The 15,161-nt window shown below is 48.9% G+C and overlaps 1 protein-coding gene across 7 annotated transcripts in view; it reads right to left on the reverse strand.

Moving 5' to 3' along the window:
• Positions 1–743: 743 nt before the first annotated feature.
• The window catches only part of ACIN1 (apoptotic chromatin condensation inducer 1), a 36,437-nt gene continuing 22,019 nt past the window's right edge, over positions 744–15,161 (reverse strand). For 2 of the 7 annotated variants that reach the window (XM_032265586.1, XM_032265582.1), the window contains 11 exons: positions 10,615–10,756; positions 7,127–7,169; positions 5,507–5,640; positions 5,257–5,409; positions 4,623–4,764; positions 4,136–4,281; positions 3,627–3,734; positions 3,379–3,486; positions 2,809–3,133; positions 2,595–2,695; positions 744–1,657 (listed from right to left, as the gene is read on the reverse strand). In XM_032265586.1, the coding sequence (XP_032121477.1) occupies positions 1,331–1,657; positions 2,595–2,695; positions 2,809–3,133; positions 3,379–3,486; positions 3,627–3,734; positions 4,136–4,281; positions 4,623–4,764; positions 5,257–5,409; positions 5,507–5,640; positions 7,127–7,169; positions 10,615–10,756 (1,729 nt within the window). In that variant the 3' untranslated portion in view covers positions 744–1,330. Of the gene's footprint in view, positions 1,658–2,594; positions 2,696–2,808; positions 3,134–3,378; positions 3,487–3,626; positions 3,735–4,135; positions 4,282–4,622; positions 4,765–5,256; positions 5,410–5,506; positions 5,641–7,126; positions 7,170–10,614; positions 10,757–12,284; positions 14,483–15,161 lie in introns of those variants that run through there. The other 5 variants (XM_032265587.1, XM_032265588.1, XM_032265585.1 and 2 more) reach the window with 5 other exon arrangements.

Raw genomic sequence — 15,161 nt, forward strand, 5'->3', positions numbered from 1 at the left:
GCCATTTCTGAAGAGCTGGCGTGGCGGGTGCACCCAGGAGCGCGAAGCGGCCAGCCCGCTCCCCGCAGCGGACGAGGGACGAGAGCGCGGTAGTGAGGTGGGAAATTGAGCCCACTGCGGAGAGGCCGGTCTCGGGGCTCCTGCTGGCTTTTTGGACTGGTGTGGAATCCCAGCTGCAAGGCGGCGGCGTTTTGGGAGCCCGTGCAGAGCACGGTAGCGGGTCAGCTGGGGGACACTTAAGGACAGCAGAAGGGTCCAGAGAGTACGCGGCCCGAGCCCAGGGAGCGGGTCGGGGACAGAAGCAAGACATCGGCGGGAGGGCGGAGGTGTGGAGCGGAGCCCTTTTTGGGAAGCTCGGTTAGAGGCCAGCAGACCGAGGAGCTGCCGCCCCCTTGCGGCAGTTGTTGGAAGCACCAAGGTGGGCAGACAGGTGACCAAATCCCCAATGCTAACCGTGCACAGGTCTAGGAACCAGAAGGGGACCCACCCTCCTAGCCCTGCTGGGCTGCCGCCACGGACACAGACTGCTCCATTTCCCAGTGGGGCCTTCCCGAATGAGGAAGGTCCACAGCTTTGGGCTCATCAGGGCCAAGGCAGGGATGAAAGACGGTGGGAAGTCCCTGCTTCATGAAGCAGTAAAGCCTTTTAAAGGAATACATGGAATGCAAGCAACTCCTACTCCATGCTACAGAGATCCTCTTCAGTGTGGTCTCTTACCCAGCCCAACGAAAGCCACTCGCACGTTTAAAACTAAGTCAGATTTTTATTTGTTTTCATAGACCACATCATTTAATAATAAAAAAAAATAAAAATAAAAATTGAACAAAAGGAAAAAGTGGATATAAAGTGGAACCTGTGGGAAAGAGGCAAGGGCTGCACGACTGAAGAGACTGGGAACTGCAGGGGCCCTGGGACTCAGGAGGAGATGCTGATTCAGCTCATAGGTGACCCAGTCCTGGCCCCGGCTGTTCCCAAGAGAAGGCTGTGAGTACCCAGGGAGGTGGTAAGCAGGATGGAGGAAAAATCAGAGGACTAGGGCACCTGGCTGTTCCCCCTCTCTGGCCAACCACCACCTTGCATAACCTAGCTCCTGCCTCTCAGACTTAATGGGAAATGAGAGGGAGGGCGGGCTAAGTCCCAAGATATAGGTTAAGGTGGTATGTTTGGGGGCGGGGGGGAAGGATGGCCACTGTTCCATTTGGTATGTGTGCAAGGACAGGTGGTGTGAAAGACTCTTGGCTCCAGGGTGGTGGAGACTGTACCTATCCATCTGTGGCCATAACCCCCTGGGGCCAAGTGGCTGGTACCTGCAGCTCTAGTGTTTTCCCAGCTAGCGGCGCCCACCCCGGTCCCGCACAGGTGTGCTACGACTCCGGCTTCTGCTGTGTCGCTTGGTGTCCCTGCGATCCCTTTCCCTGCCTCGTTCTCGGTCCCTTTCCCTATCCCGATCTCGGTCCCCCCTGTCCCGCTCCCTTTCTCTCTCTCTCTCCCGGTCCCTCTCCCGACTGTGCTCCCGACGTTTCTCTCGCTCCAGCTGTCGGTTCCGTTCCCGCTCGGCTTCCTTCTCTCGCTCCTTTTGCTCTTCTTCTTCTTGCTCCTTTCGCCGCTTCTCCCGCTCCTTGGCCCGTTCAGCCCGCTCTGCCTCCTTCTGAACAATCTGTAGCCAGGTAGGAAAGGCAGAGAGTAGGCAGCTCAGTCCTGGTCACAGCCTCCATTTGTGCTGGGACCCTGCCTCCTAGCTCAGGGTCAGCTTTTCAGTTAAGCAGGAAAGGATCGGAGGCTCAGCAACTGCATCTGACTTTCTTGAAGCACGTCTTCCCCTCCAGTTTCAGCCTTTTTGTTTCTTTCCAATGAGGCAAGAGTCTCACTCTTGTCACCCAGACTGGAGTGCAGTGGTGCTTGCTATCTCGGCTCACTATAGCCTCCGCCTCCCAGGTTAAAATGATTCTCCTGCCTCAGCCTCCCTAGTAGCTGGGATTACATGTGTCTGCCCCGATGTCCCACTAATTTTTTTGTACTTTTTTTTTTTGAGACGGAGTTTCGCTCTCGTTACCCTGGCTGGAGTGCAATGGCGCGATCTCGGCTCACCGCAACCTCCGCCTCCTGGGTTCAGGCAATTCTCCTGCCTCAGCTTCCTGAGTAGCTGGGATTACAGGCACGCGCCACCATGCCCAGCTAATGTTTTGTATTTTTAGTAGAGACGGGGTTTCACCATGTTGACCAGGATGGTCTCGATCTCTTGACCTCGTGATCCACCCGCCTCGGCCTCCCAAAGTGCTGGGATTACAGGCTTGAGCCACCGCGCCCGGCCCTAAAATCAACTTCTAAGAAGCCTGATTGGCACAGCCGGCTTCCCAAACATGCACAAACCTCAGCTGCTGTCTGTGTGTCCATCTTCACCTTCCTGGGTCTGGTTTCTCTATGGCATACCAATCAACTGAAAGCTGCCTTTTCTTGATGCCTAGTTTTTCCCCCTTGAGCCTAAATCTAGTAAGTACCTGGGATAACTCACTCTCGCAGTCACATCAATCTTCCTTCACCCTGACCTCAAGCCTCGGTGCCACTCTGAGCAGGGCATGAAAAAGAGCACTCACCTGGCTGTCAGTCAGTGGGAGCCAATAGATGCAGGGAGCTGCCTTGGTCTTTCGGAAAAGGTCGTCCAGCAGCTTGGCAGGTGGTTCCTCCTGGGCTTTCTCTGAGGTGGAAGACAGTGAACCAGATTTGACCCATCTGACCCTCTGTCCCATCCCATCTGGGTCTCTTCACCACCTACTAGTGGGTATGTGTATCCCATAGCTAAGTACCTACCTTTCTTCTCACTCTTCTTTTCTTTAGACTTCGCACGTTCCTTGCGGCGGCGGTCACGGGACCTTGATCGGGAACGGGGCTCTTCTCGAACTTTGTCCCGATCCCATTCACGCTCTGATCGAGTCCGCTCCCGCCGCTCCATTTCCCGTTCCCGCTCTGCCCACTGTTCCCGCACTGCCCGCTCCTGCTCCCGCTGCTCTGCCCGGGGGTGCTGTGGTGGCTGGACCGGGGGTGGGGGTGGCGGGTGCAGGGGCCGTGGCATCCCCTGATCCTCTGTCTTAGTTTCAGAGGGACGGTCCACCAAGAGGCCTCGGTGATAATCCAGCTGTGGGGAGAGGAGGGACAAGGACAGTCAGGATAGAGACTATTATCACTCCCACTGAAGGAGCCCAGGTACCAGGGATACAGACACTTTGAAGCCCCATGGTACAATTAAAAGAACCAGAGCCGGGAGGAAGAGGAAAGAACAGAATCTGAGACTGCAGGTCTGGCAAGGATCTCAGCTGAAATCTAGCAGATAATGGCTTCCCTGCCCCTTCCTCCCCTCCTTCCTTTCCCTAGGTTTCTTACCTCATCTTGCTCAGCATAGTCAGCACAAAGGAATTTGGGATTGGACTGAGGCCATTTGACCCCATGCAGAGCTGTTCGGGTGGCAACAGCTTCCTCTACTGTTGAGTACTGGTGGAGGAAGGGAGAAGGCAGAGGGTCACAGTGTGTCTGCAACCCTCTTCACTTGCTGCAATACCCTTAAACCTGCCCACATTGGTCACAAAAGGAAATATATGCCATGACTTATAGAATCAGCTTCTTCCCCTCACCGTTACAAAGCAATGAGATTTGATTTTGTCAATCCAGAAGGCCTCTTCCACCAAGGTTCCTGTGCGCCCCAACAACTCCTTTAGCTGGCCTAAAGTGAAAGGACGGACCTGCCAAAGAAAACAGACGTTCAGGGTCTTGAAAACGGCAAGACCACCACCCGTATAGCCAGTCTTCAGATTTCCTGAGCTACTGTCACAGGAGTGTAGCTTCAAGATCTGGATGAGGGCAGAGAGTTTAGGAAGCTTGCAGTATTGTGTGATAAGAGTGGTGGCACTAATTGCGACATCGTATGTTAGGCCCTCTGCAAGCTCAAAACCACCTTGCAGGGCGACAGCTTTTTTCCCCCTCATTTTTAGATGGGTAAATAGGTTAAGTAACTCATTCAAGATCAGTGAGTAAATTAATCTACTGGTAGACCAGTTCAACTATGAGTGGAACCTAGGAAGCATAAGCCCAAAGCTCAAACTTAACCACTAAGCAAGGTGGGATGTAAGAAACAATGACTTACCAAATTGGAGATATGGACAATGTTGCTAATCTTGCCCCGGGGTGGGGAGGGCACCTGGGCAGTTCGGACTGGGTCATCAATGGTAATGGAAACTCCAGACTTCTGCTGGCTAATGGAACGTCGAGTTAAGGTATCTCCTAAAGTCACTATCAAGGAGACCACAAGAACAGCTTTTGGTAGGAAACAATACTAGCTCTTTCACCTTCAGTATGACTCTCAGGATTCCCTTTCTTTTATACTAAGCAGCCACTCCTTCAATCTGCAAAGTACTGTGCTAGGCTGACCTCATCATGGAGATTCAAAGATTGTTTAAACAGAGTCAAATCTGGCCCTCAAGTAGCTTATTTAATATGCAGGAGGAAGAGATGATATAAATATATGTATATATAATAAAAGGTTGGGAACATTAAATGCTTTAAGCAATCCAAATGAGGTGCTCTGAGATTTCAGGAGCTTCATTACATTTCTCTCACAATGCGTCACTCACCTTTCTTTACTTCATGCTCTGCAGGTGGGGGCAAGGCCACATCTACTGACACCTGGGGAGGTACAGGAGGTTCTGCTTCAGGTTCCTTCTCTTCTTCTTCTTCTTCCCTCTGCCCATTCTCCTGGCCCTCTGCAGGGACTACCTATCAAGGTGTCAGACAATAGAGCAAGTCTGTCAACATCACACTGGCATTTCAGCCTCTGGTTCCCTGGTGATAGTAGTAGAGTCAACCTAGCACGTTCCTTCCACTAGCAGTATTTCGTTATCCAGTTCACCTCTACCAGATCCTGGGACTGTTAGTGCCTCAGTTGGTAAATTTTTTCTGTAGAGCAAAGTAGTACTTCAGGTTTTGCAGGCCACACGGTCTGCTTTAACTACTCATCTCTGGTGATGTTGTAGCAAACAAACAGCCACAGACAAAAGTGAATCAACTGGTGTGGCTGTGTCCCAATAAAACTTTATTTACAACAGGTAGCTAGCTGGATTTGGTAGTCTGACCCCTGAAAGTGTCAATCAACCCAACCCTCTGCACAGACAGCAAAGTTCCCTCCGAAGACTTTATCTCAGCTCCTCAGCTGGCTGCTCTGCATCTGTTATCCCCTCCTTCCCCAACACTGGGGTGCAGAAGCCTTACCTGAGTGACCGTCCGGCATATTTTCAGCCCCTTGTCATGGGTCCCATCATCGCCATTACGCTCTGTCTCATCCTCAGAGATGCGAGAGTCATCAGCATGAAGATCCACAACAGCCTCCTGCCCCGCCAGGGGTTTGATGTCGGGGATGAGGCTCTGGGACACAGATACCCCCCACCCCGTTATACTGGGCCCATGTCTACTCCCACCTTAATAGGTCTCATCCTCCCTTCCCTGGCTCCTCCCACCTCACCTTGAGTGATTCAGTGGTGATACTGATGGAAGGTTTCTTCTGTGTGGTGGCTGTGCTGGCTCCCCAACGTCGTTTCCGACCAGGCTGGCCCCCCTCTGTGTCACTGTTTCCAGCTGGCACCCCCTTGGTAGCTGCTGTCCCCAAGAAATAGACCCAACAGTTAGATGATCTCAGGACCTCTGCTGGTTCAAATCATAAAACCTACGGTTTACCTTTGGGTGGAGTTTTGGTAAAAGGTTAACTTAAATCATATATGGAGGCCAGGCACAGTGGCTCATGCCTGTAATCCTAGCACTTTGGGAGGCTGAGGCAGACAGATCATGAGGTCAGGAGCTAGAGACCAGCCTAACCAACATGGTAAAACCCCATCTCTACTAAAAATACAAAAATTAGCTGGGCTTGCTGGCACGCCCCTGTAATCCCAGATACTCATGAGGCTGAGACAGGAAAATCGCCTGAACCCAGGAGGTAGAGGTTGCAGTGAGCCCAGATTGCGCCACTGCACTCCAGCCTGGGCAACAGAGTGAGACTCCGTCTCAAAAAAATAAATAAATAAATAAAATAAAAAAATCACATTTGGGAATTGGGGAAACCATGGCTTCAGACTTAACACTAAAAGGGCTGGGGTCCCTTCCTGATAGAAACTGCTGATCTAAAAGCAGTAAGGGAGGGTCAGCTAGTTTGATGTGCAGTTTAAACTTTAATGGTAGACACTAATATCTTAAGTAGTGGGGAAGAAAAATTGAGAAGGACATGTAAATGCATAAGAAACAAGAACACTACACGATATTAACATCTAAGATCAAGATGAGATCTGGTCTTTAATTTTCACACTACAGATTTATATTTAAGTATAAACATCTATTATACGTTTGTAATCTAGAGTTCCTCATTAGGGAAAATGTTAAAATTGTCATTGTTTGAGGTGTGGAGCACTTTCATTTCCTCAGGTGCTCTCTTAGAATAATGCATAAACTGCTGTCGGGTGTGATGGCTCATGCCTGTAATCTCAGCACTTTGGGAGACTGAGGAGAGTGGAGGTGTCAGGAGTTTGAGACCAGCATGGCTAACATGGTGAAACCCTGTATCTAATAAAGACACAAAAAATTAGCTAAGCATGGTGGTAGACCCCTGTAATCCTAGCTACTTGGAGGCTGAGGCAGGAGAATCGCTTGAACCAGGAGGTGGAGGTTGCAGTGAGCCAAGATTGCGTCACTGCAGTCCAGCCTGAGAGACAGGGCGAGACTCCGTCAATTTAAAAAAAAAAAAAAAAAGCATGAACTGCTAAGCATTATAAAGGAGTCTCTGAAACTCACTCCTCGTTGAGTAGTCAGATTTCTGAAAGAATAAATGCCACTAAGGCTAAATGGGACATGGTCTGAGACACCTCACAGTGTATCTCATTAAAACCTTGACTGGGGAAATACGATGGAGATTGTCTAAAGTTTTGAATTTCAAAATGCAACCCTACAAAGACAAGGATTCAGATTTGTTAGGCACAACAGGTGGGGCAAGAGGGAGTGGTCCAAGAATACCATTGAGAATGAAAATCTGGTTCTCAATGAATGTTGATTCTTACAGTATTCCTGACTTTTGTCAGGGATTTGGGGCTAGACTTACAGACAACGGAGATCTTCCTCTTGAATGATTTGGGCAGCGAGCTCTGTATAAAGAAGAAAAGGGGGGAGAAAAAAAGAGAAAGAGAGACACCCCACAGAGAGGGGGGAAGGAGGTTAGATGGGGCAGTCTTAGCATAGCCTCCAAAGACACAGAGAGAGAGAGAGAGAGAGAGAGAGAGAGAGAGAGAGAGAGAGACAGAGAGAGAGAGACACAGAGACAGACAGAGACCAAAACAGAAGCGGCAAACGGCAAAAACGAAGTAGAATCAATGCAAGTTAGAGAAAAAAATAAAACTAAACATCAGAGCAGGGAAAAGTCATCTACTCCATATCACACCTGTGTATTAGCTTAACCAGAAATAAGCTGGAAGAGGAATTCAGTAGTCTCTCAGCCCCTTAAAGATGTTGGTCATGCCCTCTCTTTCACGGTCTGAGTAGAGAGGACACCAAGCCAAACTATGCCCCAAACAAGGCATTCAGCTCTCCCAGGTCCTTCCTTGCTAACTTGAGGAAACAAGGAAAACCAACTTTGGATGGCAACTTCAACAAGGTAACCTTCCTTTCTTCAATGGGCAGACAATGGCTTTGAGATGCTTGGACAGCAGACTGTCGTGTCAAGACTGCCCAGACCCCATCACACCGTGGAAAAGGGCAGCACCAGACCCACTGGAGATGAGGATCTTAAGCCAAGTGCTAGCAGAAAGAACTTAAAGGTGTCTTTGGTAAAGGAAGGTTTTAATAAAGGGCAGACTGTGCCCAAGGAGATTCTTAGGCTTTCCAGCCACTGCAGGGAGTTCCAGCAGAGTCTTACTGTTTCCTCTCCAACCAGGGTTCAAGCCTTAGGGCTCTGCCAAGGACCAGAAGACATCTTTGGGACAAGTTTCTGCCCCACTCAGTGGGTGAAAGACAAAGGACTATGGAGGTGGGTAAAAAAAAAAAAGCAAAAGGAACAGAGTATTTTTCAATGTAGGTGCTTATTTCTGGAAAAACTAAGACTACTCTACCACTCTTCTAAAGGGTAGGGCAGAAACCTTGTGATGAAATCCTTTTCCCCATCCACCCCCACCCCCAGCCCCGTTTGTGTTATCTAACCAAGTCTCCTTGGTCTCTTTAAGGACCAGCCTGACCCCTAGCCAGGCTGCTCTGGATGGGTAAGTTAGTGAGAGGAAAAAAAAAAAAAAGGTCTTAATTAAAACAGGAAAAACATGAACCAAATAAATAAATAAATAAATAAAAGAAATCAGAGAAAATAAAGATATAGAAAAAATTAAAGAGATTAAAAAAAAGAAGAAGAAAATAAAGAAGAAAATAAACTAGGAATATGACAAATGTTCCAGGTACCATCTCACACCTGGGATCTTCAGTTCAGCCAATCGCACCTCACTGTGTACTGTATCTAGTCAACCGCCGGTCCAATCAGAATGAGCCCTCCCTGCTAGGCGCTGTGCAATTGGTGGGGGGTTGGGTTGGCAAAAAAGGTGGGCGCACGGCGTGGTAGTCAGCACGGCACTGCCAGAGAGTCCTCCCAGGGGCGCAGGGGGGGCGGGAGGGAAACGTGTGGGGGGACGCTGCCCAGTTTCCATGATGTCAAGACAGTTCACTGGCGGTGGCCAGGCTCAGCGAGGGATAGAGGGGGGAAAGGGGCAGAGACATCAGTCCTGGCCCTGAAGGAACATCATCTTGCAGTCCCTGATGAGATGGCCTGTGAGTAGCCGGAATGATCCTTGCCTTTTATCGTGAGAGGCAGGCAGGACCCTATGTCCACCAGTAGCAAGCTGCAGCAATAACACCACCCAATACTTGGAATCCAGGTGATGACTCCAGTAACTGGGGAGGGGGTCCTCTCACCGAGTGGGATCATGGAGCCTCTGATGAAGGTAGCCTGGGGGTAGTAGGTGAATATCCCCAGGACCTGGTGCACATTCAGCAGCAAGGTCAGAATACTTTTCTTCGGAGAGTTGTGGGTGGCATCTCCTCAGGGACTCCAGCTGAGACAGTGGTTCCAGTCAGGTGGATGAAATGAGTCCCTGCCTCCAGGGATGGAGGAGAAGTTGGAGCAACCAACATGCTGCCCTTCACCATGGACAACAGGGACCAAAGGAAAGTCCATCTGATGAGCAAGTGGTGATACATGGGCTGGGCTGTCATCAGCATTAAATCCCCGGGGCTCAGACCCTAGACTCCTCTGCACGGTTTCTAGTCGTCACAGCTTAAGTAGAGGGTCCCATTCAGTGTTTTACGGCATGGCACTGCGATCACAAACTTTAGGAGGTCTTGGTGCCCTAGATGGGGATCCCAACAGTCTGTAGCAAACAAGGCAACCCACAGTCCTCAAAAGGGCAAGGGCATGTGGGCAAGCGCCCCAGCACTGGCACAAGCTCTTCTTGGGGTGTCCCAAATAGGGAGATGATGCAAGTCCACCCCTTTCCAAATGTTTTTTGCTTGCTCAATACAAGTCTCTCCAGAACAGTTCTTCTTGGCCCCCTGATGTAAGCAAGACAGGGAGGCAAAAGGGGGCCCATCACAGAAGCCCATATACATGCCCCCCTCTGGCCAAGACACCTGGATAGCAGACTTGGCTCTGATTGGGCAGCTCAGTAGCAGCGGGTGGGTCCAGAGGAAGAGGCGGCATCAGCGATTGGCCAGTTGGGCAGGGTTATATTTTACGGGCGGATTACCGTACATGAGGTACTTGGACAAAGTTTTACGGGGAAGAAGGACCTTGTAATAAATAATATTCTGCACATCAAATCACTTTCACCGGCCCCCACCCCCGCAACACACACCAGAAAAAGGCTACACACACAACAGTCCCTCCCACCCTGTTAGCCCACTCCTAAACCCAGCTAATTCTTTCTCAATTACTTGAAGAGCCAAGAAGACTTCGCTGGCTCTGATGGGGGAAGCCCCCTGAACTGGGCGCAGGACACAAGATAACAATATGCCAAAAAGGAGGTAGAGGGATCAGGTCACAGACAACTGAGAAGGGGCCTTGTGGATCACAAGTGCTGGCTTCTAAGTAGCTACATCTCTGCAATGAGACCACTAGGGGGCAGAGGAGGAACAAAAACGTCTCAGCATGGCTGGCCTGGTGAGAACCACCAATGTCCACTAGATGGCGTTGGGCTCCATCAGGCTTTTAAAAAGGAGGGAAAGCTAAAGGAGTTACCACCAGGAAAAGCTTGGGAAGACAGCAGGAATAGCTGAACATGAATCTTAAGGGGCCATTATCAGACTTTCCAGTTAGACATCCAGAGTCTGGGCACTATTTCCCCAACAAAGAAAGGAGAATGATTGAGCCCTGTCCCCATCACCAGGGGTATCCCTTGCTAACCAGCGAATTCTCTCTTGGCCCTATCCTGATCCATGACCCTGCCTCATCCCTCCTTTAAGTTAACCCACTGTGTAAGAGGGATCACTAGAGTGGTCTACTCTTTCCCCTAGGTCCATTCCTGCCCACCCACCCCAACAGGTGGCTTGGATGTTTACCTCTTTCTTCTCCTCATCTTCAGCACTGCCCTCTGGGCGATCATCATTGCTGACTTGGTCTGCAATGGGTATGGGAGGTTCTGGAACATCATTTTCAGGTCTGTTTTCACTTGTGTCCATGGTCACTTCCTCCTTCTCCTCACTGACAGGAGGGGGGAGAGGTTGAGGTTGGGGGCAGAAAAGAACCAAGGGGAAGAGAGAGCAAGATGTTAGTTACTGGGTCAGGAAACCCCCATGCCTCATCACTTGGGTGGGATTAGGAGGGCTGCTTTTCAGATCAAGGTTAGAGACCTTGTCCCAATGGGAAAAGTGGGAAACAGATTTTCCTTGGGGGAAGAGCGTGGATCACAGCAACCACATCCACCCACTGCCCAGATGAGTTAAAGTTGTTATTTGTGGGGTTAGGACTTTAACTGCTCTCAAATAATAACTCACCAGAGTACTCTTAATTAAGGACAAACACCCTCCCCTGAAAATAGTCCCATAAAAGTGACTGTGATTTGTCCACAACCCTGTGGCCTTAGTCTCCCTGGCCAAAGACACCTTTATGTGGCAAAGCTGCATGAGAAACTAAGGGAAGCCCAATTCCCTGAAAAAGATAAGAAAGAATGGCCATGGCTGTGGCAAACAAGCCTGACCTGTGTTTAATCAACTGCTTAATAAGTAAAGGCCTGCTGACCCTCAGGATCTGGAGACACTAGCATGGAGAAACTAGTAGGGGTGAGGGCTGCAGGGAAGAAGCAGGCCTGGCGAAGGTTCAAGCTTCAAGGACCCTCTCTCATCCAAAAGGAAAAATGAAAACTGCTGAATAGAGTACAAGAGCTCAGAGAAGATTAGGGTCACTTTTACCTGCTAAGAGTTATAGAAACTGTTCTTACATTCGGCTTTCACCCAGTTTCTCCCACTCCCTCATTCCAACTTTCAAGTAATAAAGACAGCAGGCCTCCTAGTCAGGACACGCCCTCCCCCACACAGGCAGCTTCCCCCCATGAACACCAAACCCACTCTCCCACTCTTAATCTCCCAAGTTAGCTCCCATTTCAGGAAAAGAATACCAGAGATCCACTTCAGATAAACTATCTTTCCACCTTTGATTTCTACCTTCATCCCTAACTTGTATCTCAAATCTCACCCGCTCTACCACCCAAAAACTGGGCCAAAAAAATCAAGATGACCAGAGGCCTAAGTCTCAGGAGAGGGGAAACCAAGCCTCCCAGGCCGATAACCACCAGCAGAAAAGTCAGCATTCCCAACAGGCTGACTGACACCCAGAGGTCAGAAGAACCTCCCTAGAGCAGTCAAGGAGGGATGTACTAGGGGGTTAGGGGGAGGGGAAAATTGGAACTGTGCCCCCAACTAACAGGCCCCCACAGAAAACACGAGCTTGAACTGCTTACATCTAGAGAAAAGGCTTATACAAAAAAAAAAAAAAAATATTTATATATATATACACACACACACACATATATATATATATATATGTATATCTCCCACACAGAAAGGGCAAGTGGAGCCAATTAGAAACTGGGCAGGAAGGACAAAGGGGGAAAGCAGAATGACTGAAAACAAACCAAAACGAAAGACGGAATGAAAGCCATGAGGAAGAGAAGGAAGATGAAGGGAGCCAGAGCGGTGGGGAAAAGGCATACATGGAAATGTGAAGCTCTCACCCTTCTTTGCTTTCTGATAACATGATTTTTTTTCTCCCCCTGGAAGTGCTGTTTATCCCTTTCTGGAATGGAAGAAATAAAAACCAAACAAAAAAAAAATCCTAAAAAAATTAAAAACAAAAACAAAAACACACCTTCCTTGTCCCAAGATCCCACCACCTCCTCCCCAGCCACCCGATCCAGAGAGAGAAAATTGAGATGTAGCAACTGGGGATCCAAAAAATGGTAAATGGAAGGGGAGGTGGTGGTGGTGCGGGGAGGCTAAAACAGATCTGGCTTTTAAGAGATAAGCGTTAAGTCCTCACGGCAAACCCCGAGTTCGGCTGGATTGATCTCTCTGGAGAAGGAGGAAGAGGGCCAGGCTGCTGGTAGTGGCTGGCTCTATTGTATTGGCGAAGCGGCAGCGATCAGCCGGAGACATGCAGGGGAGCCATCTTGCCACTTACCCAGCAGCCCGTGTGCGCGGATGGGGGAGGGCCCTGCTGCAGCAGGGGAGGAGAAAGAAAAGGGAGGGAGCTGAGTGAGCAAGGTTCTTATCCTTTGGCAGGCCACAGGGAGCTGACTGCTAGCTGGAGAGGCCTGGCCTTCTTTTCTCAGGTTACAGCAGCTAGAGAAGCCTAACCCCCCAGGGCTGGGGTGCTCCCTCCTGGTCTTCCCAGGGGCAGGGGAGGAGGCTGGGTGGAGGACATACAAAGTTACAGCTGCTTGATTGGAAGATTCCAGAAAATAGAAGGCAGGCAAACAGTAGAGGTGGGAGTGAAAAAGGATTAAATAAGAATGATAAAGCCAAAGCTGAAGTGATTAAAGAAGAATGGTAATGAAAGCTGGATAGAGGGTGGGGCATGAGGAATGCTTTAAGTGCCTACCACCCTCTATCCAGGAATCTAGGCAGGGAACACTGAAACCAGACCAGCCAGTCAGATGCTGCAGGTAGGGAAGCAGGATGGGAATTGTCGCTATCCAATCACTACAGTAACTGGCTGCTCACTCCGACAATTACCACGTGTTACTACTCCAACATGTCCTTGTCCCAGGATGGTGGAGGGAACTGGATAAGCAGGGAAAGTTCTTTTTTGAATTACCAGTAGATGGGGGACAGGGGGTGGTGTCTCTGAAGAGATGACAGACAACTTTGTTTCACAGAGTCTTTAATAAGGTCACCCTGCCCCAGGGTCCACTGGGGCCAGAAAAAGAAAGGATAAACAGGGCAAGGGGACCTTGGGTAGCTGAAGCTTGAAGGCCACTTGAAGCAAGGGCTCCAAGGTGAGGCTCTAAAGTAGATAAGATAGTGAAGTGAGAGTGCTGTTATATATGGGGCGGGGGAGATCAGCTGGGGAAGAAAGTGATTGGGAACTAAGCAGAAAATATTAATCATGGGAATCTTCACTAGACCAAATGTGAAGTGGGAACCAGATGCTAATAATTCAAAAAGTGCTCCGTAGATACTCAAAATGCTTATTTGTTGACTGCAGAGATATTTCTTTTGTATTCTAGTGGCAGCAGCAGTTTAACACTAAAACAAACTTCTGAGAACCAAAGCTCAGTGTCTCATGTAACACGTGCTTTTAGCTAGGAATGAAATTTTCTCCTCGTGGCTTAAAATCTTACAACGCCAACTGCAGGCTAAAGTGGCCATATTTATGCATTACTTTAGATGTTCCCTTTCACATAGTGGTCCCTGTCTGCTCAGAGTCAGGGTGAAGACTCTGGAGTCAGACTGGCTAGCTCCATCCTGTTACAAGTTGTGTGACAGTAGGCAAGTTCCTGGTTCTGCGTATCTGTTTTGTAATCTGTAAAGGGGGAATAATAACAATGCCTATTTCATGGAACAGCGGAATAAGTGTTAACTCTTAAGAGTCTGGCTTGGAGGACACCCCAAGTGAAGGTACAGATATATGTAAAACATGTAGACACTTAATAGGCCATTATCTCATTTGATGCCACCTCTGAGACTTTGAGTTTCCTCAAATAGACTGCTTGTTCTCCGAGGCAAAGCCATTAGGTGATTGGCACAACAGGTTTTCACCAATGCCCTTATCACTCTGTATAATAACTGCTACTTTACCTGCCCCTGGTCTCCACCCTGCATAATTCCTCAAGGGGAGGGATTGCATCTCTTGGCCCCTTAGGGCCTAACACAAAGTAATGTTCCCTATTTCTGAATTAGCGTGTCATTGACAGTACCAAGCTGACAGTACCAAGCGGTCACTTACTAAATGCTCCCTAACCTATAAATTTTATTGAGAAAAAATTTTTTGGCCAGGTGCGGTGGCTTACACCTGTAATGCCAGCACGTTGGGAGGCTGAGGTGGGCAGATCACCTGAGGATGGGAGTTTGAGACTAGCCTGACCAACATGGTGAAACCCTGTGTCTACTAAAAATACAAAAATCAGCCGGGTGTGGGTGGTGCATGCCTGTAATAGCAGCTATTTGGGAGGCTGAGGCAGGAGAATGGCTTCAACCCAGGAGACCAAGGTTGCAGTGAGCCGAGATTGCTTCATTGCACTCCAGCCTCGGCAAACAAAAGTAAAACTCTGTCTCCTTTTTTTTTTAAGAAGTGTCAAGTTGTTGGAACATAAGGAGTGAAACTGTCAAAAAAAAAAAAAGAAAAAGAAAAAAAATTTTTATAGAATCCCCACAAAGAATGTTATGCCACAGAAAATGTTACCTTCAGCCATCCTCAAATAAAATGCTGTTTATCCACTGTCCTAAAATACCTTCTGCTAATACGCCTCTCCAGAAGCAGCTGACTTTGAGCAATTTTGTTATTGAAAATCCTACTTCCTTTTTTTAAGAATAAGAATTTTACCATGCTCTCCTTTGCCCTCTTAAGACATAGGAGGCTGTGTTTTCTATTTCCCCACGATCAATTCTGT

This window comes from Sapajus apella, unplaced genomic scaffold, assembly GCF_009761245.1.
Source record: "Sapajus apella isolate SASKATOON/1434 unplaced genomic scaffold, GSC_monkey_1.0 scaffold151, whole genome shotgun sequence".
NCBI classification, from domain to species: domain Eukaryota; kingdom Metazoa; phylum Chordata; class Mammalia; order Primates; family Cebidae; genus Sapajus; species Sapajus apella.